This window comes from Triplophysa dalaica, chromosome 6 (genome assembly GCF_015846415.1).
Source record: "Triplophysa dalaica isolate WHDGS20190420 chromosome 6, ASM1584641v1, whole genome shotgun sequence".
Classification (NCBI taxonomy): Eukaryota; Metazoa; Chordata; class Actinopteri; order Cypriniformes; family Nemacheilidae; genus Triplophysa; species Triplophysa dalaica.
Window position 1 is genome coordinate 21,883,893 of NC_079547.1, and position 27,874 is coordinate 21,911,766.

The 27,874-nt window shown below is 37.4% G+C and overlaps 2 protein-coding genes across 2 annotated transcripts; one reads left to right on the forward strand and one right to left on the reverse strand.

Moving 5' to 3' along the window:
• Window positions 1-73: 73 nt before the first annotated feature.
• matn4 (matrilin 4) lies at window positions 74-18,973 on the reverse strand. The gene is made up of 19 exons (XM_056751377.1): window positions 18,772-18,973; window positions 13,931-14,039; window positions 12,657-13,220; window positions 12,218-12,340; window positions 12,010-12,132; window positions 11,737-11,859; window positions 10,648-10,770; window positions 10,052-10,174; window positions 9,074-9,196; window positions 8,509-8,631; window positions 8,075-8,197; window positions 7,776-7,898; window positions 6,282-6,404; window positions 5,899-6,021; window positions 4,856-4,978; window positions 3,921-4,334; window positions 3,498-3,650; window positions 2,354-2,458; window positions 74-899 (listed from the first exon to the last, which is right to left on the reverse strand). Exons 2-19 carry the CDS (start codon window positions 14,001-14,003, stop codon window positions 841-843), a joined length of 2,844 nt encoding a protein of 947 aa, XP_056607355.1. The 5' UTR covers window positions 14,004-14,039; window positions 18,772-18,973; the 3' UTR covers window positions 74-840.
• rbpjl (recombination signal binding protein for immunoglobulin kappa J region-like) lies at window positions 16,731-27,449 on the forward strand. Its single transcript, XM_056751378.1, has 12 exons — window positions 16,731-16,851; window positions 18,740-18,833; window positions 20,686-20,820; window positions 20,898-20,968; window positions 21,076-21,191; window positions 21,397-21,571; window positions 22,634-22,771; window positions 23,995-24,107; window positions 24,905-25,045; window positions 25,131-25,286; window positions 25,396-25,499; window positions 26,974-27,449. The coding sequence occupies exons 1-12, from the start codon at window positions 16,824-16,826 to the stop codon at window positions 27,245-27,247; spliced, it is 1,545 nt and encodes a 514-aa protein (XP_056607356.1). The 5' UTR covers window positions 16,731-16,823; the 3' UTR covers window positions 27,248-27,449.
• Window positions 27,450-27,874: the final 425 nt, after the last annotated feature.

Here is a 27,874-nt window from a genome sequence, read left to right on the forward strand (position 1 = left end):
CAGCAGTGTAAAAAGTCTGAAAGAAAACACAGACACCTCAAATGTTTTATAAAAGAGTGTTATTAGGAAATATCCAAAAGTATAAGAATTCACATATAAAAGCCTTTTAATGGGGCCTATTCTGCAAAAATGTATAAAAACTAAAACAAAGAACCTGAGGCCACAGAACTCTGAGGTATCTGAACTGGATTCTGTGTTTTACATTTCAATAATAAACTGCAATCTCAAGGGGCACTTGTACATAGAATCACCCTCTTTCCTTTTTATTGTTTAGTGTACACAAACCGTTCTGTTTGCAGTCCCATCTAACATCAACAAATTTTCAATATTCATGCAAAACATTGAGAGGCAACAACTTTTAATAACTGTTAATATCTGCTGTTTCATTTCACTGTTGGTGTCTCCCGGCTTCACTATATTTACTGTGATTTATCAAATGAATGCCTATTATTTTATAAAAAAAATATTATGAAACTGCAACACGAAACAACAAGCCCCAGTTATATAAATCCACATATTTACATATTTTATGCATTACTTTGTATCGCTGCAAAACCAAGATAACCGTAAATGCAATGGGGATGACATTACAGTATTCAGGAGTGGTTCCAATATAACACTTCATTTCCCTTTTGAGCATATAAATCCTAATATAAAATTTACCTTAAATACAAACCTTTCCATTAACCTTACCACACAGATCATTTTTAAATAGAAAAAAATGGCACAGGATTATTAGCCTCATGTCTCAGGCGTCTACACCTGAACAACTTTGGTTTCATTGTGGGACCCTTCACACCCAACAGGACCCTTCCATCCGCGATGTTCTCTGGTGCTGAATCATTTTTTTGTGAGCAACTGGTTCTCCAGAACCTCCAATCGTTTGGTCATAGCTGACAGTAGATTCAGGTTAAGAAATGATCATCCTATATGAGAAGTACATCATTCATCACACTTGAATGCATTTCTCAACTGAAATATTTGTTGGAACACATTCAAAATAAACATTTTACATATTCAGACGACAAAAAAAGACATCTACACATTACTTTACAATGTAATGTGTCACACACTGTGGACAAGAATGATATTGTAAATTGATATTGTAAAAAAAAGTTTCATCAATTGAATACAGAATAAGATTTTGATTCGAGGACTATTTAAAGGGATAGTTCACCCAAAAATAATAATTATTTTATCATTCATTCATCCATATCTAAACCTGTTTAACAATCTTCTAAGTACACAAAAGAAGATATTTTGAAGAATGTTCAAAAACACCAGCCCCAGTGATTTCCATATATGGTCACAAAACCCCAGAGACATTTCTCAAATATCTTCTTTTATGCTCCATAGAAAAAATGGTCATATACCGGTTTTAAACCGCTTAAGGATGAATAAATAATGATAAATTTTATTTTTGGGAGAACTATTTCTTTAAATGTAAAAAGTATTAAAGCATCTTTACAATTGAACTTAAAATTGGTCTTGCAGGTCTCCTAGTATTACATTAAGACGTCCCAATCCACATCTTTAGACCAAAGCATCATATATTTGGCACTTAAACATCATATAAACCACCTAGCAATGCCTAAGCAACCTGTTTGAAACACCCTAGCAGTCACAAAGCAACATGCTAAAACACTCATAACCTCATCAAGCAGATAGCACTTTTCCCTCAGAAAATGTCAAATCTAGTTCATAGGTCGAGTAAAGAGAATGGGAAGGAAATGTAAACTGATGACAGACAGGTACAGTACATCCCTACTCTGAAAAAAACACATTCTTTGTAATCTCGTCAAATATCATCTGATCATCTATTTCTGAAACATCTGTTCCTGGACTCAGCAAACGAACAGAGGACCATTTAAACTATGATGAATGATCCCCGAGTTCGAGTTTGGCAACAAAGAGCCATTGAAAGCTGTGGTCGCAGAGGTTTATGTGAGGAGCCAAACCAGAGGGGCCTTTCTGGAAGAGATCAGAGCTGCAGACACAATGCGCGCTCTCTCTCTCTTTACACAGGAGCTTCTGTTCAACTCCTGCAGCATCTGTGTAAATCTACAGCCTGTATAAGCCAACAGACGTGCCAGAAGCGAAAATGTACAATAAAAACAAATTTGTGTTACATTCCCCAAACTTTTTAGTCGTCTATGCCACCCACATCAGTGAGGCTCAAAACGCATTAAAACGCAAGTTTAGTCACTTGGAAAGCAGAATAGCATCTGTCTTTAACAAGCCGTCTGATTTGAGGTGTTATTCATGTACAAAGTACAAACAGTGCAGGTTGAGTGTTACAAAGTTTATAACTAAGTGTTTTCAAAAGAAAACTCCCTGAAGATATAAAGGATATTTTTCTGATTGAGTTGGTCCAAAGTTGACATGGTTGCCTGTTGAAACTCTACAAGAGTTTCACAAGCGCAGGGGTCTTTCACTTCGATCTCCCCCTGACTCTCAGCTGGAAACACAAGAGAAAAGAAACAGAGATGTTTAATCATTGCATCGTATTTTATACACGGGTACATTAGGGGCTAAAAGTGATGTCGAAATTTGGAAATTTGACTTCTTCTTCACCAGTATTCACAAACATAGTATTAAAGAGGTGTTCAAATGCTGTTTATTGCGTAGTTGTTCCTGGACTGTAAACTGAAGGTCAGAATTTGAGGAGGCTTGCCAGAAAATAACACATGACAGATAAATAATGTAGTAAAAAAATATATTAATAGAAAAATATTCATGCTCATGCTTTTTTGTGAATTAGGCTTCAAAAAAAATTACATTCTCTGATACACACTAGTTGACCTTTAATGCCAAATCATAACCTTTAACTAACCTTACAGCATAGTGGGTTTTTTTTTCTGTAATGTTCCATAAATCTCATATTTCAATGGTTTAATCAAACCTTACATTTTACAAAAAACGAATATTGTGTTAATGATTTTCGTCACTGCTGGACGCTGTGATCCTTTTAAAGGCCGCCAGATGGCGCTGTAAAACAGTTCACAGCATTTAACAACAACCAACTACAGTAGGCCTACTATTGTAAAAATTTCAAAATACTTGAAATAGTTGTTGGTTTTTGCTGGTCTACCTGTCCAAGTAACTGATAGTTATACTCTCTTTAAATCACTTCAGTGTAGTTAGTAAGGCTTTCAACAGCAGCTAACTACTGTTTAGAAATGTGTAGCTTGGGACTTTAAAGAGATAGTACACCTCAAAATAAGTTATTTCTTGAGCTTCTGCAGTCTTTCTTTTTTCTGCATAACACAAAAATTTATTTGAAGAATGTTGGTAACCAAACAACGATGACCAGCATTGACCATTGTATGTACACCACTAAGACATTCCTCAAAATATCTTCTTTTGTGTTCCGTAGACGAAAGAGTCATTTACAGGTTTCGAATGACATAGGGGTGAAATAATGATGACAGAATTAATTTTTTTGGATGAACTATCCCTTTAAGAAGCATTTCCAACACTGTTCATCTCAGACTCACCTGCGCAGACATTGAATTTGAGATTTTCTGCGATCTGGCTAATGGCAGTGAAGTCGGCTGAGTAGAAGAAGTGTTTTTCAACAGGATCTGAAGCAATGACTCGCAGTTCATCCTCTATGGCTTTGCCAACACCAACGGCATACATGGTGATTCCTGAACAAATAAAATGCACATAAAACCATTTTATCAGGGCAGAGAAAAAAACATACTTCCACAAAAGCCACAACTAACTATTCTTGTTTCATTAGGGAGAAACATGTAGTAAATACTTTACATCCGTAACTTTTTTGGTTACAAGTAGATATTTCAGCCTAAAATATGACTTCCTAAAAACAAGCAAACTAATCTGCTGTTTTACGTTTCAAACAGAGATGGCGCCAAAGAGGTAAATGTTTCAAATTGTTTATAGCTTGAATTAAATACCTGCTTCCTTCGCCTTCTTGGCCCACTCTGTGATGTCATCCTGCGAGCGGCCGTCAGTAAAGACCAGACCGACCCTAGGGATGTTCTTGTTGGCGGGACGGGCTCCCTCTGTCTCAGAGAAGCTGTTTTCCACCATGTGTTTGAGAGAGAGGCCTGTCATGGTTCCCTTCTCCATGTACTCCACGTTCATCACGGCCTTCTTGATTTCTTCCTTCGTCTGGTACATGCTGAGCGGGAACTCCGTCCGCACCCGGCTTGAATACTGGACGAGCCCCACGCGTGTGCCTTTGGGAGACACGTCCAGCTGATCTACCACCTGGTTCACGAACTGCTTGACGAGCTCGAAATTATTTGGCCGTACGCTTTTGGAGCCATCGATGAGGAGGACCAGGTCGATGTTGGAAGATCGGCAGGCTTCCAGAAACAAAGAGAATTGTCAGACATGTTATAGTGATCTTTGTTGACTGTATAGGTCTTGGTATTTTTAAAAGAGTGGGATAATTGTTATTTTGCATTTAGTGAAAAAAGATAAGTTGGTCAAACTGCAAGGTCAATGTATTTCTCTCTACATACATCGCGGGTTCCCTTGCGTGGAATGTGCCATGTTGTTTCTAAAGTAGCACTTAACGGACAAACTGCTCTTCAGAGCAACATCTTAGTCCTGTGAGAGCCGCCGTAGTGCTTCAAAAGGGAGGAGTAAGCTGTTGGTTGCAATTCACAACCTCACCACTAGATGCCGCTAAAATCTCCACATTGCTCTTTTAAGAATGTTTTTTAAACAACATATTTCCATTTTTACCTCCCTAAGTGTATAAACAATAAAATATGGCCTTTGGTTACACTTTAGGAATGTGTTCTAGGCATTTCCCCTTTTAAAACAACACGGGGAAATCCCAGCTGTAGTAAATGTTGGTATGAATGAAAAGCAGCAGTACTTCCGCAGGTCTTGCCATCGTCCTGAAGCACATGACCCTCGGGACAGATGCAGTGGTATTGTCCGGGAGTGCTCACACACTGATACTCGCAACCGTGTTCAACCGTGTTGCACAAGTTATCCGCTGAAGGAGACAAAACAACAGCCATGAACTGAAGTGCATTAACATTAAAGGGATAGTTCACCCTAAAATGAAAATCATTTACTCACCCTCACGTCATTCCTTTCTTCTGCCAAACACAAACAAAGATATTTTGAGGAATGTCGGTAACCAAACAATTTTGAGCTCCATTGAGGTCCATTTTATCGACACAGACATTCATCAAAATATCTTCTTCTGTGTTCCACCAACGAAACAGTCATATATACAGGTTTTAAACATCAAAGGGGTGAATAAATGACAGAATTGTTATTTTTGAGTGAACAGTCCCTTTTTACACAACACCGAGTGTATGGAGGAAATCTGGTAAAGAGTGGTCTGGATAATTCAAAGCTAATGTCTGGAGGTCAACTAAAAACATGATAAACGGGTCGCTTGATATTCCTTGTGCTTAAGAGTTTTCCAAGACCAAAGTCTGGGAAGTCCATCAGGCAGGAAATGGTGGGAGGTCATTTCTGTGCCAGTTTGTGTGGTGTAAAAGTGCTTTTGTACCTTACAGATAATGTTCTGAGTGCAGTTTGGGGCTAAAGCGTTTTGTGAGGTGAATTATCAGGTTGTAACCTGGATGTGAAAGCCAAAATAAACCATTAAAGTGAATGCTTTCTACATTTCCGCAGTTAGATTACAAGTCTGCTCGTGTTGTAATGATAAATGCAGAATTTCTCTTTTTACCTTCCGACGAAAGACGTTATTGTGGCCACTTCACAAGAATTGATATACATATATAATTAAATCTTAAAGATTTTTTTACATTTTAAAAGGTTATACAATTCTGTTGTTTGTATTTTACTCAAATGTTTGTGTAGTGGACCAGGAAGTTCTTCTGGACCAGCGTTGTTTTCGCCATCAAAAGTGTTATAACACCTGTCTGTTGTCATACATACATTGGCAGGTCTTTCCATTCTTCTGTAGAGTGTATCCTTCATTGCAGATACAGTAGAAGCCATTGAGCACACCAACACACTTATGATCACAACTGTGATTGCCAAAGGAGCAGTAGTCGATCACTAAGAGACAAAAACAAACACAATACTGCTTTAGTAAGCATTAGAATTACAAAAGTAAGATGGTCTGTTGCTGAAAGTTCTTTTGATGAACCAACTAGACCACACCAAGAATGATAGCTAACACTATGCTGGTTTATCGAAGCTGCTGTTCCTTGAGAAAGGTTTGAGGAAAAAAAATAAGATTTTGAAGCAATGCAAGCATGCATGACAAATATTGTCTAATTGTACAGATCTGAAACGGCTTGTTTGCCCTCACTAACTTGTGCAGGTCTTCTTGTCATCGTTGAGTGTGTATCCTTCATTACATTGACAGTAAAAGCCATTGAGTACACTGACACACTGATGCTCACAGCTGTCGTTCCCAAATGAGCAGTAATCGATCACTGGAACAGGCAGAGAAAAGCAGAAACTAGATTTTAGAAAGAGAATAGAGCAATTTGCTAGCTGTGTCCCAAGGTTTATGCCATTTTTGTCTTGTTTAAAGGCATAAAGTGGTTAAAATTATTCATATTATTTTAAAAGTTAAAGCGGCAATCCATAACATTTGTCGCTTTATTGCCATCTCAGTTCACCCAAAGATATAATGTTCAAGATGAGTTACTACTATTGAAATGAATAGGGGAGGAGCACAACGCTCAATATGGCCGCCCTAGCGAAGCTTTTCACATAAAAATCATGTGTTTAAGCACAATTTGATCATAGGAAATAAATCTTATGGTACAGTTTTTGTCATTTTTAAATGTTGCTTATAAATATTGGGATTTTAGCCGGTGATTCGTATATGATATCAGTATTCCCATTCACGCCTTGTTTGAAATACGTAATAACTGCCCAGGGGTGCATTGCAAAGATGGCGGTCGAGTGGCACGACTTCCCTAAACAGACTTTGGTTTACTACATAAAATTGCAGGTTATTTTAAACACTTATTTTAGGTGGGTTGAAGACAGACGATTGACGCAAATGACATCAAACCTTTTTCTAACATTTCGCATGTAATTGAACCTGATCTAAAACATAATTATTAATAGCTTACTGTTGTGACAGATTTAAACACAATTCACTACAAATTTGTTATAAGTATGTACATTTTTTAAAGCACAAGTTATGAATTGCAGCTTTAAACAAGATGACTAAAACTTAACATGACTCTCACCCAAAATTAAACTTTAGTTTACCACACTTGAAAAACAACCAAACTTTCTTTTGAGAAACATGAAAGAAGACAAAATGTCAGTCCATATTCACTTTTTACTTTGCGAAAAAAACATCAACATTCTTGACTGTTCTCTTGTGTCCCACAGAAAAAAGAAAGTTATGCAAATTCAGATCAACATAAGTGCGAATAATATCAAATAAATTTAATTTTGGTTGAACTATACCTTAATAAAATGTGAAGCAGAGATATGTCACTACATAGCAGGAAGATTGAACTATTATGAATCTTACTTTCCCTTAAATATATATTACATTGGATGGGTTAAAAATACAAAATCGTAATAAAACTATTTCTTCAAAATATAATTTATTAGAAAGTATTTTAATGTACTTGTTAAGTTTTGTTCTTTATTAAATAGATCGGCAAATACTGCCATGATGGTTGATCATCATAGCACCACTGGTTACTAGCAGAACCAGCAAAAACTAGTGGGGATACCAGTATCTCTTACTGGAGACTATAATCCAAAACACAACATATTCTAGTCACCACAACAACAGTGTGACGTGTGTGTGTTAATAATCTGGCCTCACTAACTTGTGCAGGTCTTCTTGTCGTCATTGAGCGAGTATCCTTCATTACACTGGCAATGAAAACCTTTGAGCACACTGACACACTGATGCTCACAGCTGTCATTCCCAAATGAGCAGTAATCGATCACTGGAACAGGGAAAAGCAGAGAAGCTTAAAGCTCAGAGTTAAACAAGCAGCTAGAAGAGCAGGCAAAAAGCAAAATGTTGTGTTACATTTTGATTTTGCACTCAGAAGGGAACTGGAGATGTTTTGAAACTGTGATTATGTATTTTGTGAGGTTTCATAATGTATTCATCACTAACTTGTGCAGGTCTTCTTGTCATCATTGAGCGCATATCCTTCATTACATTGGCAATAAAAGCCACTGAGCACACTGACACACTGATGCTCACAGCTGTCATTCCCAAATGAGCAGTAATCGATCACTAAATATAGATTACATGTATTAGAATGAGGACAAGAACAAACAGGTTAAATGTGTGCTTTACTGTATAGAACATTTTTTTTTCTCAATTGTTTATCAAGATGTTGTTTTTGACCATCTTGTGCTTAACATTTCTGACACTCTGCCTTCCAAAGTTGTTAAAAAAAACATAAAAAGCAAGCTTATCAATGGTCCAAATACACAAGGCAAACAATTGAGAAAATAATTGGAATTCTTGAGTAAATCCATTTATAATCTCTAGGTGAATGTATTCATTTATTGTTGGCTGAATGATTTTGGATCTTCACTAACTTGTGCAGGTCTTCAGGTCATCGTTGAGCGAGTATCCTTCATTACACTGGCAGTTAAAGCCATTGAGCACACTGACACACTGATGCTCACAGCTGTCATTCCCAAATGAGCAGTAATCGATCACTAAAAATAAATTATAGGTATATATTAGAATTTAAATATGTGATATGCTGTGGAAATTATAGTAAATATTAGATAAACCTCAGGAATAAATTTCTTCTGTTTCCACATGTTAGGAGTTCACTTTATCAAATATTCACTAATAGTCAAATATTTTCAAAATTTCTACCTTAAATATTTTTTTACAGATGTTCTCATCAAAGCACACTAATTTGTTGAGAAACAAACAGGAAGTGTGTAACTAAATGGCAAACACTGTTCAACTTTTACAATCTTAACAAATAGCGTTGGCAAACATTGGAAAATGGAAGACAATTAATTACTAATCAATTATTTAATTAAAGGTTTAAATGCATATTCTCCATGCATTATGTGAGACAATAAATATTGTGTTTTAATAAAATTGATTTAAATTAGTGAATCGATTTTGAATGAAATAACTAACTTGTGCAGGTCTTCATGTCTTCGTTGAGCGAGTATCCTTCATTACATTGGCAATAAAAGCCACTGAGCACACTGACACACTGATGCTCACAGCTGTCATTCCCAAATGAGCAGTAATCGATCACTAAATATAGATTACATGTATTAGATTTTCAATATATGACATGCTGCTCGAAAATATTCCAATGTGAGGAGTTCCCTTTTTAATTTTTTTCTCAATTGTCTACCATGAGTGAGGGGGAAAACAATCTTGAAGTTGTTTTGGACCACCATATGCCTTCAAAGTATTTATTTTGTTGAATTTTGGTAAAACCAATGCGCTGCGCTTACTAGTAAATAAATGTAACAACACTCTTAAAAATAAAGATGGAACAAAAGGTTCATCACGGCAATGCCAGAACCATTCAGTCAAAGGTTCTTACAAACATATTTCTTTCTCAATATGTTACTTTTCATAAAATGAAGAACCGCTTTTCCACTACGATTTTTTTTTAAAACTAAAACATCTTGATGTGTAAGTGCCTTTATAAAGTATTTTTAAGAGTGAAAGTTTTACGTTAGAAACCAAAGGTTGAATCAGGGTTTCTTTTTACTTAGAAGCAAACCCTGATGAACAAGGTAAGAGTGGTGACAGGAATTAATAATTACCATTTTACCTTGAAAACCACACAAGCGTACTCCTAAAATAAAGATGCTTAAAATGGTTCTTGGTAGTAGCAATACCACAGAAGAAACTTTTGGTTCCTCAAAGATGCTTAGAGTCATTGGTTATTAAAATAAATAAATAAATAGTATGTAGAACCTGTCAATACAGAAGTTATTTGGATGCTCGCTTATAAAAAAGTCCTTAATCATTAATGACACTTTTGAAAGCTGTTGGTAAACAATTGAGAAAAACTGCAGAGGATGTCTGAGGAATTTCTTTAAATAGCAAATGTAAAAATCAGCTGTGAGCTGATGGTTTTGGATCTTCACTGACTTTTGCAGGTCTTCAGGTCATCGTTGAGCGAGTATCCTTCCTTACACTGGCAGTTAAAGCCATTGAGTACACTGACACACTGATGCTCACAGCTGTCGTTCCCAAATGAGCAGTAATCGATCACTATACAGATAGAGAAAGATTTTGGCAAAGCAAGCAAAGCAAATAAACTACATGAAAGCAAAATCCAAGCTGTTGTGTTTCAGAAATTCCCTAAAATGTCTTGAGCCTACAATGAGTGTTTTGCTTTGTTTTAACTATATTTGTTTGCCCAAAAGACAACATCATAAGATTTACACGTAGACTGTGCTTCACTCTTTTTCCAGATGGGTGGTTGTGTATTTGTAACGATATCTTAATAGATAAACCATGTGGTTACAGCAGGAAATGGATAGATTGGATATGACGGTGTGCTACATCAACAGAAACTTGTGCACGAGCTGCAGTAAAGATTAGGCCACATTGAGAAAACATTAGTGATAAGAATGAGCTGTGCTTAGCATTTGATAGGTGTAGCTTGTGATCACTATTTTAACTTCTAGGTACTTGTGAGTCCTCCACATGTGAATGTGTGCGTATCGGTCATCCTCACTAACTTGTGCATGATGTTTCATCCTCATTGAGCGTGTATCCATCACGACAGAGACAGTAAAAGCTTTGAAGTATGCTGACACACTCGTGTTCGCAGCTGTCGTTCCCAAATGAGCAGTAGTCGATCACTAAAAAACAGATAACAGTGTGAGCAAAGTCCTTTTTTTTTCAGAAAGTCCAAAATGCTGCCATTTTTTATCACGGTAACAGATTCCGACAAACAATTTAACCTGACATCAACTGTAACTCATTTTGATTCAAAAATAAAAATTCTGTCAAAAACATTTCTTTGTTCTGATGAACACAAGCAAAGTTATTTGTAAGAATGCTTGTAACCAGTTCTTGGCCACCATCGGACTGCCATATTAGAAACAATTATAATGGTCGTCGAAAGGGGTCGAATATTTGGTAGAATTTCCTACTATGGTAGTCAATGGTGGCTAAGAACTGTTTGGTTACAAGCATTTGTCCAAATATCCTTCTCTGTGTTCATCAGAACAAAGAAACTTATACAGATTCGGGTGAGTAAATAAATGTTTTTGATTGAATTGTTCCTTAAGGATGAAATTGCACAATTTTTTTTGCATTTCCTGCCATAAAATGACAGGAACCAAGATTAATAAATGCTGTAGACGTAGTGTTCATTGTTAATTCATGTCAGATAATGCCTTTACTAACTAATAAAATATACAACCTTACTGTAATGTTCTAAAAAACGTGTCCAAAAAAAATAACCTACTGTGCCTTTGAGCTTACAACAATTTATCAAAGCAAGCATTTACAAACAGTATGCAACGTATAATGATATACAACATTTAAGTTGTATTATTTTTAACTGTCTTCATTAACCATGCTATGTAATTGCCAATATTGTGTAAAAACACACAAACCATCTGGGAATTTCCGTGCAGTGCACAAAAGAAACATTGCATTCCAAGGTGCTGTAGTTTTATATACTGTCATTCTGAAAATACCATATATTTACTCTGAAGAAAAGACACTTTGGTGTGTCAAGTACCAATTTGGTGTACCAATGTGAATTAGAACTTTTAAGTCAGGTAAGAAACAACTGTCGGCTGGTCGCCCTTACTAACTTGTGCACGTCTTTAGGTCATCATTGAGTGTGTATCCTTCATTACATTTGCAGTTAACGCCATTGAGTACACTGACACACTGCTGTTCACAGGTGTCATTCCCAAATGAGCAGTAATCGATCACTAGAACAGACATAAAACAGAAGTTGAGTACATATTACAGATTACAACTTTAAATGAGACTTTAGCTCCACCCGTCTGCTGTGACACAATATTTTTTTCAAGCATGTTTATGAATGCGTTACGATACACTTCAACGTGTGCATTGCTCACTTTTGCAGGTCTTTTTGTCATCGTTGAGCGTGTATCCCGTGTGGCAGTCGCACGTGAAGGATCCAGGTGAAGCGATGCAGATCTGTTGGCAGTCGTGTTTCTGTTCTGCACATAGATCGATGGCTAGAGGACACAAACACACACCTGTTGAGCACCGGTGGAATGCTAACTGTCATATTTCTGTAACGTGTTTTTTAAGGATACGCACGTGTGCAGGTCTTGCCGTCCTCGTTCAGCGTGTATCCAGGAAGACAGAGACACTGATAGGAACCAGGAGAGCTTTCGCAGATGTGGTTACAGCCATGATCCGACTCGAGACACAAGTCCATCCCTGCAGATTCGACGTACACGTCAGTTGTGACAATGCAAGACTAGCATAAAATAGTTGCAATAGGATGGAAAAATATTGAAAGTTGTTTTAATCCCGGATGGGTTAAATATGGACAAGTCAACCATTGGGTTATTTAATGCAATGACATTCATAAGCATGCACATACTGCTGTTATGTATTTTCATGTTATTGCTTAGTATTTGCGCTGGGATATGAATGGGATTTTATTTACAACTATGGAAGGGTCAAAGGACACAAATGTCTAGACCCTCATATTCAGGCAATGGAGCAAATATAATCTGTAGAAATACTTCACCACAAAGCTTGTCTTGGAACTGCAGCCCAAACTGATGAATCAAGTCAAAGCTCTCCACATGGAACACGTGATCCTCAAACGGCGGAGAGGCCATCGCTCTGAGTGATGTCATATCAGCCCTGGCGACACCGATGGCGTAAATCTCGATGCCGGACTCTCTCGCGGCGCCAGCCACCTCAGCCACACGGTCCTGAGGGCGACCGTCCGTCACAATGACCGCTACATGGGGAACGTTACGACGGGCGCCTTGTTCAGGGGAGAACGCCACATTCATGGCGTAACGGATGGCCAGGCCGGTCATGGTGCCCTGGGCCAATGGAATGATCTCGTTGATGGATTTGACCATCTGCGCTGGCTTGCTGAAGGATTTGAGGGAAAACACGCTCTGGACTTGGCTGGAGTATTGGACTACGCCGACTCTTGTAGTTTCCAGGCCGATGTCCAGTTCATTGATGATGTCTATCATGAACTTGCGCATGGTCTCGAACTCGTGGGGACGGACGCTGCGAGAGCCATCGATGATGAACACAAGGTCGACCGGGCCGGATTTACATTTGGGTTCAGCTATAAAATGTGGGAAAAAAGAATTAAATATTTGTGACTTTTGACTAGCTACTTTCATACTACAGATCTGTAATAAAATCTGGGTCCTTACTGCTAACTGTCAGTTTTTTGAGCCTACACATGAAAACGCATGTTGGAACTAAAATGGTGGTAACTCATGAATTCTTTGGAATACAGATTTACGGTTGGTCTCGTTTGAAAAAAGAAAAGTAGCTGATTATTGCTAACAAAAAAAACACACACACATAAAAAATTAAAGGTGTGTTTGTAAAAAAAGAAATAAAAAAGTTTATGATTCTCTTGGATTAAAAAATACATAAAAAAATACAGGTTGCAAAAGGATAAAAAAATCTAAGCACACAAAGAATCAATTCCTCTCCCAACATAAATTATTTTTAAAAACACCAACGAAATGTGTATTCTAGAGTCTTAGACCATTCCAATGATATATAGTTTGTCATGATTCGATTAGAAATTACGTGCACAATATTGACGCAAACTTAGGTGTCCCGTATACGGAACGGGTGACAGTTAACAGGCTACACAAAACTAGCTAACTAAGCTCGCAAATTGCAAAAAAGTCTGGTTTCCTAATATTGATGCTATTGTCCTACCACTGAACCACTGTAATTTGATAGATTCTAAGGTAGCGTCTACCTCTGCTTCTGCTAAAATTGCTTTTTTAATATTACTATGGTGATTTAACCAACCTGATTGAGGCCTTGCATCCGCAGCAGCCATTATGGCTATCAGCAAACCAACATACACCAACGCTCGTGTCATGTTTCTTCGACAAAGGCCCGAACTCACCACAATTGGCTATGTAAGAAAAAGAGAGAAATTCCAGATCAGGGGAATTTTGTGTTTAAAACGCATTCCAGTCAGAGCTTGCCGCAAAACAGCATCACCAAACAGATGTTCCACAGCAGTGTTTTTACACAGAGACCGTTAACGTGGAGGAATTAACAGACCTCTGGTCCAATTATATCACTACTGGCTTCCAGTTCAAACGCTTGTGTGAAGTCATTGCTGGAAAATAACAGCTTCTGGGACATTGGTAAACGATGGGCTGTCTGTCACTTTGACTTTCACAAAGAGGTTCGTATGTCCGAGGGCCTGATAAGGGTTCTCATTATCAGGGGCGCTGAGAGAGTGTCAAAGTCACGTGTGTGTCACGGGTTGACATAAATTCTTCTGTCTGTGAGTCCAGTGGATAAAGACTAGATAGATGAGGGCTGTGCTGGTTTCCTATCAAAACAAGATCAGGCGGTTCGTTCCAAACACAAATGACGTTCCATTATATTGGGTAAAAGTTGCAATTCATAACCATATTCTCCTGCTGAAAAAATAGAAACCCTAGAAACCATCACAGAATTTTTTTATGGTTTCCATTAAAAATACAATTATGAACCATTAGCTTTTTCCATTAACACCATTAAAACATTCCCTTTGTACTGCCTTTTGGGCATTATTACAATAGGATTAATCTGCCAGATAACAGCCCACCAATAGAATCCATCACAAACCAGTAGACATCATAATAGCTTCCATTAAAACCAATACGATTCCCATTATAAACATTATATATTTTATTGTGTTTTGGGCAGGGTTCTATTGTTTTTTGCCTATTTGTCTATTTTCGGAAGGTTTCCCTGCTGAAAAAAAACAAAAGAAACCAGTAAAAAATGATAATGGTTTTAATGGGTTTAAAGGGATTTGTATTGGTTTTAATGGAAACTGTAATGGTTCTACTGGTATGTGATGAATTCTATTGGTGGGAGATAAAATCCTATTGGAATAATGCACAAAACACACAACAAAATAACATTTTGTAATGGTTTTAATGGAAAAAACTAATGTTAATGGTGTCTAGTGGGTTTCTATTGTTTTTTTCAGCAGGGTTGTGTCTGTTTGAAACAACGTTGCAAGTCAAATTTTGTCAAAATCACATTTCAAATGATTTCATGACCGACAGCTTTATAATAAATCATTATTATAAACTCACCGTTGTCAATCTGCACTGTAAAAAAACATATACTGTACATATTATAAATAAATAAAAAGTTAATATAATGGTTTCCTTTTAGACAACCATAACAACCCCTTCAAAGCTTTTTTCCATTAAAACCATTACAAAATTCTACTTTGTAGTGTGTTTTAACATCCCACAAATAAAAGAATCCTTTACATGCCAGTACACATCATTACAGTTTCTGTTAAAACCAATACAAATCCTTTTAAAACCATTAAAACCATTACACCTTCTCTGTTATTCTTTTCTCAGCAGGAAATAGAACCCCTCACAAAACACAAAAGAAAATGTATGGAAGTAATTATTATATTCAATGGAAACTACAATTAGTGTCTACTGGTATTTGATGGATTCTATTGGTGGGACGTTAACTTGAGAACCAATAGAACAACAATAATTTCTATTAAACTAGTGCCAAATTTTTTTTTCCAGCAGTGCAATAACTCATTTTTATTTATTTATAACCAAAAACTTCACAGATTGCACCAGAACTGACATTTTTTAGCGAACTCTTCTTTTACAATGGAAACACAGAGAAAGTAAAAAATACCCAGCATACAAGCATTCGAAAGACATTTACTAAATAATAAGTGTCACCATGTACCCTACGGAGTAAAAGAGACACATTCTGATTTCAAGTGTCCTCCATGACTCGTGGTAGTTTTCTCTCAGGCCTGATAAAAGCTCTGCACATAGCTGTGGGCTTCAGGGAGACTGTAGACTACAGTGCCCTGTGTCATGTAAATACAATGAGCCCCTCTGTGCTGTGTGTACACTGGGCTGCGATCGCGCACACGAGCTACCGCGGCCCTTAACTCTGCTTTGATTATGGTTACGCACACACTCATTCGTATACACATCGTGTAGGAAGGCAGCCAATTATTTCCGAAGATTAAACTGGTTATTCAATGCTCACAGGGAACATGGTACCATTACTTGAAGATGGTACAGACCATGTGGTGCACACATATAATTAGTCTCTAGAAAAAAACTTGAAGTGAATAATGTAATCTGAATTGTCTAAAAAACTAATGCGCACTTCTGAATGAACTTTGAGAACATCAAAGTTTTATTTTTCAGGTTAGGGGCTGAGCAGCTATGCAGTCAATTATAATAGAGCTTTATTTACCAAAAGACCCACCACATTACAGAAATCCAGGAAATAATGTGGATAATGTTCAATACATGTGACCGCTAAGTTAGAAAGCAGTTATTGTCTCCAATTACGCTTACTTATTCAGAAAACCTAAAGTAAAAGATGAATATTTGCTTGTCTTTGACCAACTGACATCCAAACAACAATTATTTTTGGACTTTACGCCCTATTCAAGGGTGAGCTGTTTGCCACGTGTAGGAAGGCGTGAGAATCAAGCACCTGCGTAGGTAACTATCTTTAAAAACAAACACGCATATAGATTTACAAATGCTGCTATGAGGCTGATAACACAGTTATTGGATGTGGGGATGGAGAGCTACTCTTGCAAAATACCTTTGTCGGACGCAGTCTTGCAAAAAGAGAATATAAAATAAACCAGGGCTGCGTTTGGAAGGGACTGGGATACAATCGAGTCATGCAGGAGCGAAGAGAAGAAGATACGGGTGAGTGAGAAAATTCTGTTTACAATGGAGGTCATTCTTCTTCTGGGGTTAATCAAAAAGTCAATGGCACATTTAGAAGAGACGGACTATATTAGGACTATCCTCGCATTGTGACCCCAAATCATATGCATTCCTGTAATGCATATTTTTTTCAATTAAAAAGAATTCTCACTATCCACAATATTGTTTCTTAGTAGATCATCGTTACTGTATGATTATTACTGTCAATTTGTTCTGTAATATACACGTTTTATTTAAATCATCGTAATGACATCACAACCATGTACGATGGTAAATACATACTAAATAAAATTACGGAAAAATGTAATATGGTTGAATTATTGTGAAATTAGTCACAATGCAAAAAAATTTAATAGTTTTAAAATAGGGATTTTCTAAACTAATTTTGAGCTGGAATATGAAACCTATTCTTGACATATATATATATATAAACACATACAACAAAATGTGAAAAATGACATATGCACATGGAGGATGACTAAAAAGCACACACAGACCATGGGGCGTGATAAAGATAGATGTAAGAACAGCTGCTCTTTGGAACCTAAAACTAGACATACAGCCATCATAAGAAGCAGGGAGGGAAGGCAGTAAAAGGTGAGAGGCAGTAAAACGCTTCCAGACTGATGTGTGTATCTCTGAAAGACTGTTTAAGCTCTTCAGATCAGTTTAGCCCAGAGGGATCGGACAAAACCTCACAGTGTAAACCTTTCTCTCAGCTTGATGTGAGGCACAGGCAGACCAAAGAAAGTCCCAATGTGCGCGAAAGATAAGAGTATTAGAGGTCTAGGAAAGTGTGGAGCGTGGGTTCTTTGGCACCGGATTGATGGACAGCTTCAGAGCTCAATGGATTAAATAACAGCAGTTTCTTGTTAGGGGAAGATTGAAAGCAGATGTGACACTTTGCTACTATTCGAAGCTTCGCCTCCAGCCAACCACTGCGCACCTAAAGCATGTAACAGTGGCTGAAGCTTAAAACTGGTGTATTTTGCATTTTGGAAAAGGGACTTCCCTACCCTTAGGAAACCATGTTTTGTCAGATTGATTTGGTTACCAATTGTATAGTTACACTATCGAATTTGTTGACCAACGGGTTGGTAAAACTGGTTACTGTAGTAAAACCATGGTTTATTCTCCTAATAATATGTTTTACAGGTTTTACCCAGTTATATTATAAAATATATTTGTAATCACATGTAGTCACTTTAATTTAATAAAGTGAAGACAATAATATTACATCTAAATTTATACGATATTGCTTTCATGTGACACGGTTGCTTTTTGGTATACAGAATTAAGCACATTATGATCTGACATAAATTCTATGCTGTGCACTTCGTCAGAGAGAAGTTACGCGACGCGACAACGCGACAACGCGTCTGTCTTGTCGCATCGCTCGTTCTCAATGCAGATGTCAGTTCTAGACTCATGAAGTATTAATAACATTAAGTACTATACACTCATATTACTATTATACATTATTGCTACGAGACAAAAACCAAGCGCAAGTGCAATAATCTTTAAAAAACGCATGCGTTTTATAGAGATTAAACATCATAATTAATAGTTTAATATAGAATATATTACCGTATGATTTTGTTACATATTTTTAAACAGAAAACGATTAAAAGAAAACTGCAGTAAAATATATTTAGCAAAAAATGATGCTAACCACATTGAACTTGTTGTACATGACAAACCTTGAGGTCGATTTTAAAATACGCCTTTTTGATGATGAAAAAGACATTTGTAACTCTATAATGCTTTGATAATCGTTTTCAGAAATCTTCACATCCACAAAATCTGTTACCTTGTTACATTTCATGAGATACAATTACGCAACATTATATCTTTCTTAATTCTCCAGGGTTCCCCACTGTGGACTCCACAAACTCTCACCTGTGCACGTCAGACTCCTTCACTCTCCTGAGAACAGACACGCGCTCACAGGGATGGGGCAGGTATGGCTAACGTTAGATATCTCCTGCACAAACTGTGAATGATATCCAGTCTCCTTTTGGCAAAAGATGCGACAAAAACGACACGGCGATGGTTTAATAAGGCTGTTAAAAGTCAAAGCGTTTCTCTGAGTGAAGTAACCTCTCAAAACTATTTTCTAAGCACAGAGTGAATAGTCAAGACATTGGTCAGGTATTAAATCTATGTAGATCCCACCCCCGTCCCACACTGGAAGAGCAGGCAGGGTTTCTATGGGGGGGGCTGCTCAGCAAGAGAGAGAACATTAACGCTTTCTTTCGCTTACCCTACTGAAATTCCTTGCGGGTTTGCTTCAGTCCACAAAGTGATGACCTCTTGAAGTCCAATTGATTTTAAGCTATAAGAGGGATATGACTTTATCATTGTTTGATTCTAACTAATATTTATATTGATGGCGATTTTGTCCCTGTAAAGTATCATTAAAAGCTCTATTAGAATATTTGGAAAACAACATTCACATATTTTGTAATAAATAAACTACTAATCAAATGTGTTGGTCACTTAGGTCACATTTGTATTTTAATAATTGTATTTGACCTTACAAACCTTTTGATCTGCATGTGTATGCTTAAATGTCTGAAAATCCATCTGCAGACAAAAATATTTGAATTCTTTACTAATTTAAAATAATTCTTATTAATAATTGTTGACTATTAAAAAGAGTTTACTATTATAATAAAGTGTGGAAAAAAATGTAATGTTAAGTGACCCCAATCTTGTAGTCTTTAACATAAAAAATTCACCATAAATAAATAACTTTAAAGCTTGTAGTGTGAAGGTGGATTTGTCAAAATTACAAACAGTAAACATGAAATTGACAAAACTTCAGTTAATGCTTATAATGTCATGTCAATGAAATCACAAAGGTTTAAAAGATTTCACACAGTGCACAATAAATAAATAAAAACCATAAAGCTGATGTCCAGGTCGACCTTTTTCCTAATGTGCTCTACATGGGAAATAACACCACGACTCACCCTTTGACCCCACATCCTTCTGGGAATACACCAATAAAAACCCAGTCAGACTGATTGAAACATCTAAAGCCTGCTTCACCATGCCAGCAGACACACTTTTACATTTCGTTCCAATCCAAGAAATGTACATATTTAGACAACATATTGCACAAACAAAGATTCATATGACAGGAAGAAAATGTGAATTATATGTCACAGTTATATTGTGAATTATAATCATTCTTCATACTGTAGCAAGATTATTTATTAATTAAACATGCATCATAAGATTTAACAGAAAGAAAGAACAGACTTCCCGCCGTGCCTCATGGCATCTATCCTGAAATTCAGATTGGGATGAACAGGATTTATTTTAAAATAAGTTTCCAACATTTTTTTGTAATGAACCGGACTCATGTACGGCACAAAATAACCCAGCTTTCTATAATAAATTAAATGCAGACTCAAATGTATTTCCTATTTCTTAGAATAAATGTTGTTTTCTTTTCTCTGCATCACTGTCTGCAGTTTTAATCCTCCAATGAAAAACCTGACTGGTATTTGCTTCAGTATATCCAACCTTTATTACTCAGCATTACTGAATTACACAGGATACTTTTTCCAGTTTGGTTAAAGCTAGCTCAGTAGAACTACCACAAGAATAAATAGCCGTCAGGAAAGCCTTTTAATGCTCCCACTTTAAAAAAATGATATAAATATTTAAATGATGTTAAAGCATAAACTCCGGAAATTAATCAAATGTTTATTTAAAAAAGTAAACTGTCATGAATTTGGAAAGGAAATATTTTGCCTTACAAACATTTTTCCAAGTAAAATGAACACTTTTGTGCATCATTAGGGAAGAGCAAAATTTTCCCTTGTTGCCAAGGGTAACCAGAGAGTCGGTAAGGCAATACCTTCAATTCAGACCTGACCAATCGGTGATCATCCTACATGCCAAAGTTGCTCAGAAGTCATACGGCAATGAGAAAAGGTGAGAAAGTACAGCTTCCATTCCCCTCCTTCCTATATTTATTATTGAAAATTAACCGTGCTTCCGTTCCTTCAAAGGTTTTTCTGCCCCCCTCCTTGTGTGTATCTTAGTGGGCACGGATGGAAAGTCAGACATGAGCAGCTTAGAGGTCAGAGACCCTTATTCTCACCGAAATGTGATAGTAAACAGTAATATGTAACACAGAGGACCTCTTAAGGAACCTGAAACCGGACGTTTCCATTTCTGTTGACTCAGCATCAGGTCTGGTTGAGTCCAGCTGTCGTCTGTTCGGGTACATGGGTCTGGACAGCTCCGCCGATCCTCAGACAGACAGCTTCAAGCTGAGCTTTGAAGAGCAGGAAGACAAGAGGGTGAGACACAAAACCGAGCGATCAAAGTGGATGCCTGACAGGTTTATGAGTGAACATCAACTGCTATGTGTACAGATAGATTTGGAGACGGGTTGAGATGTTTACTTTACCGACATTACAACCAGTTTGGGGTACTGTAAGAAGTGTGGCTGGGTGACCATGAAAAATATGAATTTATGCATCTGTAAGTCTCTCTCTCTCTCAGATGTTTGCCTGCGCTAAAACCCTGTACATCTCCGACACGGACAAACGAAAGCACTTTCGGCTTCTGCTTCACTTGTTTCACAACGGAGGGCAAGAAATTGGTTCATTCCACAGCAGACTCATTAAAATCATCTCCAAACCGTCACAGAAGAGGCAATCCATGAAAAACGCTGACCGTAAGTATGCACATGACTGCATGTTCTGACTGCCCAAAGATCATTACGCAATAGGTTAAGCAACCCAACCCCTGTACGTTTTTCTTGCCATATTTGTGCGTCTTTGTATGCCATGAAGTGGGGTCAAGACCCTCAACGGTGTCACCTGGCAGCCATTGCCACAAGAGTCAGACATTTGACCTCTCACCTCTTGATCCTAAAGCACACTGTGAGAGGCATCTTCTGTTGACATTGACTGTTGGATCCACAGAGAAATTCTAAAGGGAAGAAAGAGACGCTGTGACTGTGCGACATTTGAGAGCAGCGGTCAATTGACGGTGAATTCCTCATCGCTCTGTTGGAGAGAGAGACAATGAGACAACGTTTCAGAGAGAGAAGGAAGCTGGAATTAGTCACAGTATCTGTCAGTTGTAGTGTTCACTTCTTGCTCCCAATATGTATGTTGGAAAGTTTCACAAAAGAATTTGTACGGGTCAAAAAATCTCATTCGTCCTTCAAACCCACCTGTTCTCTACGGGATCTTAGCATCCCTGGGTCTCGGTCAAATTGGACCTGAAAATCAAGTAAATATAAAATTAAGGCCATTTTTAGCATTGTGCTGTTCTTTTTCAGTAATCTCCCCCACAATTTCACATTGCTATGCAACTCCCTATGTGTATATCTTACTCTGCAAAACATTTTTTTTTTCTTCAAACCATATTCCAGTATTGTCAAGAACCGTGATACCCCAAAATGCAAGGCTACAGATTTTGTGATATTGTAACAATGGTTACAAACTGTCTATCATTGCCTCCTTATTTTGAGTGTGATTTAATGGCCAAATAAAAAGACAAAACACTAAATTAAGGATGAATTTGACCGATTGCAACATTTCTTTCAAAACATTCGAATAAATATCACTGAAAATTTAACAAACATGATAATCATGCAGCGAAAATCTGATACAGTGAAATTTGTGATTTCATTTTATTTTAAATAAGTAAAAATAGACATAGTACTTCAATACTCACACTGTGCAGTAAAAATTCTGCCTCTGTTTTCTTCTGTGTGTTTGTTTTACAGTGTGTATTATATCGGGCTCAAAAGTGTCACTGTTTAATCGTCTGCGATCACAGACAGTCAGCACGAGATACCTGGCGGTGGAAGACGGGGCTTTTGTTGCCAGCGCGAGACAATGGACTGCCTTCACTATTACTCTGGGTCTGAGATCCAATTCACATATTTACAATGTTAAAAAATGTATTTTGACAACTACAGCAGGTGACAAGAACATGACCCAACATGTTTGCTATTACTGTTCGACATTTAAATCTGTCATGCATAGACACTAGAACAAAAATTCAGTTTCAAGCAAAGCATCGCTTTGCTTATCATAGGTGCTAACGTTTTTTTTTAAACCGAATGTATTTTAAAATTACTGAAAGATGCAGTACGTAACTTTTCAGTCTTTATCGGCATCTCTGTTTGAAACAGAAAAATTCAAGTTTACTTCACATAATTCTCTTCAAGTCTGTTGAAAAACATTTTGAGAAACATGTTCATCGTTCTGAAAAGCGAGGTGTGCTATGATTGGCCAGTTAACCAGTGTGTAGTGATTGGTGGAATACTGCAAGCGTGTGAGGGAAATGTAACGCCTCTTACCATATTCATGTTCCAAAGCAATTGGACTGAAAGGTATCTTACATGTGTATAAATTTGTGCGGTCTTAGTCAAATCATACCATGAATTGACGTAGATTTGTGGCCGTGTGGTTACACGAGGTGTTTCAGGCAGATCTGGGTGAGCATTCGCTTTTAGATAGAATGCATCTTTTGTTCCCACACTTTCATTTTTCCAATTTTACGTGTCTAATACATGCATGGGCAACTTATAACACACCAAAAACACAGAAAAACATGTTTTCGCGCCATAAGACCCCTTTAAAATTGTGTCCATTTTAATCGCTCTGAAAGCAATCCCAGCAATATTGTTCTTCTATATTTTTATAGAAATCATCCATCGTGTGAACAGCACTTAACTCTCTTCACCAGAATAAATGCACATACCTGCTGTATGTTGCCTAAAACTGGTTTACAATGCACTGGTTGCCACAGTAGCTAAATAAGTTAAAGAAACACAACTGGCTAAATATCAATCACTCTCAGTCTCGGACATCTAGTGCAAATAAAGGACCGCTGTTGGCGCCTCACTGCATTTTAAAGTAAAATGTGCTTCCATTCCAGAACACTGAAGCCTAGTTCTAAAAGGTCAGATTCTAAAAGTCTGCAACATGTGCTCAACAGACGCCATAAAAGTACCATAAACAGGTTTAACCCCCATCCAGTGTCAAATCTAAGTGTCAGGGGGTATAGCAAGAGAAAAACAATGTTTTCACCCACTTCCTCTACATGAAAGATCCCTAATACTCACTCTTATCATTGTAGTGAATGAGCGGCAGTCTGATCGGAATGAATATACAGGATGCGAAAGCTACATCTGTTACGGCAGCGTGGTTCAGCTGGTGTGCACCAACACGGGCGTCGCTCTGCCACCTATGGTACGTGATGGAAAAAACTATTAAATGTGTGCATTGTTCAGAATCTGTGCGAGAGAGATTTAAGTAAGTGCAAAACATTTAATTCTCTGTGTGTACTTTTATCTAAATTGTTTCTCATGCGTGTCTCCGGAGCATATTGAGTCCCATATTTCCATTCTTGTTATATTTTTTGGAAGGAATCTGATACAGACATGCGTCACAATTTGCTGATAAAGCACTCAATTAAAATGCCAAGGACGACATTGAAATACCATATTTACTGCAAACATACAGACTAGGCCTTCTCAATGTTGTTTTAGTTGTTCGAAATGGCTGACTGTTGGAACAGTCAGGTGGTTTGTACAGCACACATGTGTTGTGGAGGGGAAGCGAATGAGACCAGGTGCAGTGATGCATGATGGGACCTATTTTATGGCCTGTATCAGATTTCTCAAAGACATAGATAATTTTTGGGGAACATAAAGGGTTGGTTCATCCAAAATTAAAAAGGGTCATCATTTATTCACCCTCATTTCATACCAAACCTGTATGACTCTTTCTGAAGTTGAAACACAATAGAAGATATTTAAAGAAATGTCTGAGTGGTTTAGTACCCATACAGTGGAACTCAATGGGGCTCAATGTTGTTTGGATACAAAGGTTCTTCAAAATGTCTTTTGTGTTCTGCGAAAGAAAAAATCATGAGGGTGAGTCAATGACAAAAAATGTATTGATTTTTGGATAAACTATCCATTTAAAGAGTGTACAAAATGTGCAAACAGTTGAATTTGTCTGAACACTATTTTCTAACCTTCTAGATAATACGCAAGGTGAACAAGCAGCATGCGTGTCTAGACGTGGATGAACATGTGTCTCAGCTTCATAAATGTACGTTTCAGTTCAGAGACGGCAGTCACATGTACCTCTGCCTGTCCAATGAAAAAATTATACAGTTCCAGGTGAGCACATGATGCCCATCAGATGAATAAGTACCGTACATTTGCTTAACTAATAATATCTCAGTATCTCATTTACATTGTATAGGCCTCTCCATGCCCGAAAGAGAGGAACAAGGTGTTATTGAATGATGGCTCATGTTGGACCATCATTGGAACAGAGGTTGTGGAATATACCTTCAGTGAGAGTTTGACCAGTCATCCGACCACCATCAGCCCATTACCCATCATCAATGGACTTGAGGTCAGAACCCACAAGCCACTCAATACGTTTCAATTAAATATTTTTTTATTTAATCATTTGTGTTTTAACTAAACAAGGATAGGTCTTTATTTTATTGGACTTAATGTAGTTAAATGGTGGAGGTCATGTGGCCATGTTGGAGCTTCATGGCGAAAACTTCAGTCCTCATTTAAAGGTCTGGTTTGGAAACATGGAGGCAGAGACCATGTTCAGGTTAGCATTTACCTTAAATATCTGCTCATGTGCTTTTACTTTGGTAAGATTTTGGGAAAAAGCTCTAAAAGTGGTACGGTATGGTAAGCAAGTGTGGTCCAGCAGCTGTTTTGAAAAACTAAACTGTGTATTTTCAAGTGAATCATATATTTTATTACCCATTAATGCTTTTTTAAACTTCAAAACAGAATTTAATGGCCGTTTTATATCTCGTGACTTAGTTTCAATAAAAAAAAACATCAAGGCAGAGACATCAAGCCAGTTTATGAGACCTTTAAGTTAAGTAAGTGAGTTATAATAAGGGATGCACAGCTGGCCAATACCGATTTTAACAAACAACTATCGTCCGATTGCGCAAAAGAACTTACCATGAGTATTTAATATCCATATACATTTCGTAAATATAGTCCCTACAGTGTCTAGATGATGTGAAATCGCAAGATCAACACACAAAAAATATATACAAATATATGTTTGTTCATAAAAAACTACATTAAAATTTAGTATTTTCTAGTGCTGGCCTTTGGGATTGTGAGCATTTTTCATGATGCTATTATCACAATTGATTTAACATGTTACTTTTAAATTGCATGACTGTTAAAACGCTCAACTGTTTCACGTCTTCTTTTTTCAACTAAACATGTCACGTCTCGTCCAAATAATAACACCATAAATGCACAGACATTCTTAACAAATAATACTTGTTGGGTCCGTATAATTTGCAGTTCACTTTATTCTTCAATGATATAACAATTCCCATAATTCAACATTAGACTTTTTCCAGCATTTTCTTGATTTTCCAAACCAACATGCACATTATGTAACAGGTCAAATAAATTAGTGTTTAGTGTCCATAAACAAACTAAAATGAAATTTCAATGTAAACTGAAAGCTGTAATTAGTCCAGTTGGGTTTTATTTTTCAATTGCCGCATATATGTGAAAAATTGCGCTCCGAGTAGCACTAAAAAGAGCCTTTTAGCACCATTCTTTGTGGAGTGTATTGAATAGCCAAACCGCCAAGTGTCTATAACATTCTCCGTTCTCCTAAATGAGTACCACAGAAATAACATTTTTGTATGCAAAACCCAGAAGTGAGTTATCATTTTAGCACTCGCAGAGTTTTTTGAATGGGTTTTTGGGTAAATGCCTAAAATATGTGAATGGGGGGCTGTTAACAACATTCTTCAAAATATCTTCTGTGTTCTGCGAAAGAAAGTAAGTCAAACTGGTTTGAAATGAGAAGAGGGTGAGTAAATGATGACAGAATTTTCATTTTGAGGGTGAACTGCTCCTTTTAATCTCATCACGTATAAAAGTCTCATAAATAATACAAAATGGACACAATTCTCTTAAACCGTTGATGGAGATTCATTCACAGAGTATTTACTCACCAGGGAACACGTTTTTAATACATTTTGAAATAATTTTGGAGACTTGCTGGTGGTCACGTTGATATAATTTGTCCCTCTAAGGTCATCGAGGTCTCTGCTGTGCGTCGTTCCTGACGTGTCCGTTTTGAGCGGTGAATGGAGATGGATGCGACAACCCATCACGGTGCCCCTGTCTCTGATTCGACTGGACGGCCTGATCTACAGGAGCTCTTTCTCCTTCACGTACACACCTGAACACAGCGCGCCGTCTCAACCAACCGGTACGACTGAAAAGACCACAGACTCGGACTCCCTCATAGATACCATACACCAGGAATTCACACGGATGAACTTTCACCTATTTATGCAGAGCTGAGCGCGTATACGCCACACATTTTTATCGGTCATATTGGCAACACTTACTGCCACAAGAAAAATTAGTTTTGGGGCACTTACAGACTAAAAACCTGCATGAGAATTTTTTTAAATAAGTGTTGATGTAGTTCATTTTTACCTTTCATTTTCCCTGTGTTTGAGCTACCAGTATAACCATCACATAACTCTGCACATACCCTTCATACAAAGCCGTTATTATCCAGCAAAGCTATCACACCCAAGATCATCTTCAAAGAGTCTACGCTTACAACATACCCCATAAATTGTGTTGAAAAGTATGAACCTGTGTGTGTGTACATTTTTTAAAGGGCCTTAGAGGTCATCCGCTCTTTCCTCCTTCTTATTACTAAAGCAAACATGCGTGAGAGGTTTTAGACCGGCACAACACGTCAGCTAATCTTAATCATGTGTTCGGTATCACCAACGGCCCATGAAATTCATTTTCACATTAATCCATTCCGCCAGGTCACTACAGACATGAACGAAGCTATTCTTCGTCGCACCTTCCGTTAGGTAACATGGGGATAACGTTTAATTCCATAAAAAGGACATTTCTGTCAGCATAGCCTTCCTGTTTGAAATGAAACTTCAAATTGTTTGGGCACAT

What these genes read in the sequence shown, in the direction of transcription:
- matn4 (XM_056751377.1), bottom strand. Translation starts at nt 14,003, where the DNA reads ATGACACGAGCGTTGGTGTATGTTGGTTTGCTGATAGCCATAATGGCT. An exon ending in GGACGGCAAGACCTGCACAC is followed by an intron (nt 12,133 to 12,217) that starts GTGCGTATCCTT and finishes TGTGTCCTCTAG; the next exon opens with CCATCGATCTATGTGCAGAA. An exon ending in TGACCTGAAGACCTGCACAA is followed by an intron (nt 8,198 to 8,508) that starts GTTAGTGAAGAT and finishes ATCTATATTTAG; the next exon opens with TGATCGATTACTGCTCATTT.
- rbpjl (XM_056751378.1), top strand. Translation starts at nt 16,824, where the DNA reads ATGCAGGAGCGAAGAGAAGAAGATACGG. An exon ending in TGCCTTCACTATTACTCTGG is followed by an intron (nt 22,772 to 23,994) that starts GTCTGAGATCCA and finishes TTATCATTGTAG; the next exon opens with TGAATGAGCGGCAGTCTGAT. An exon ending in GAGGCAGAGACCATGTTCAG is followed by an intron (nt 25,500 to 26,973) that starts GTTAGCATTTAC and finishes TGTCCCTCTAAG; the next exon opens with GTCATCGAGGTCTCTGCTGT.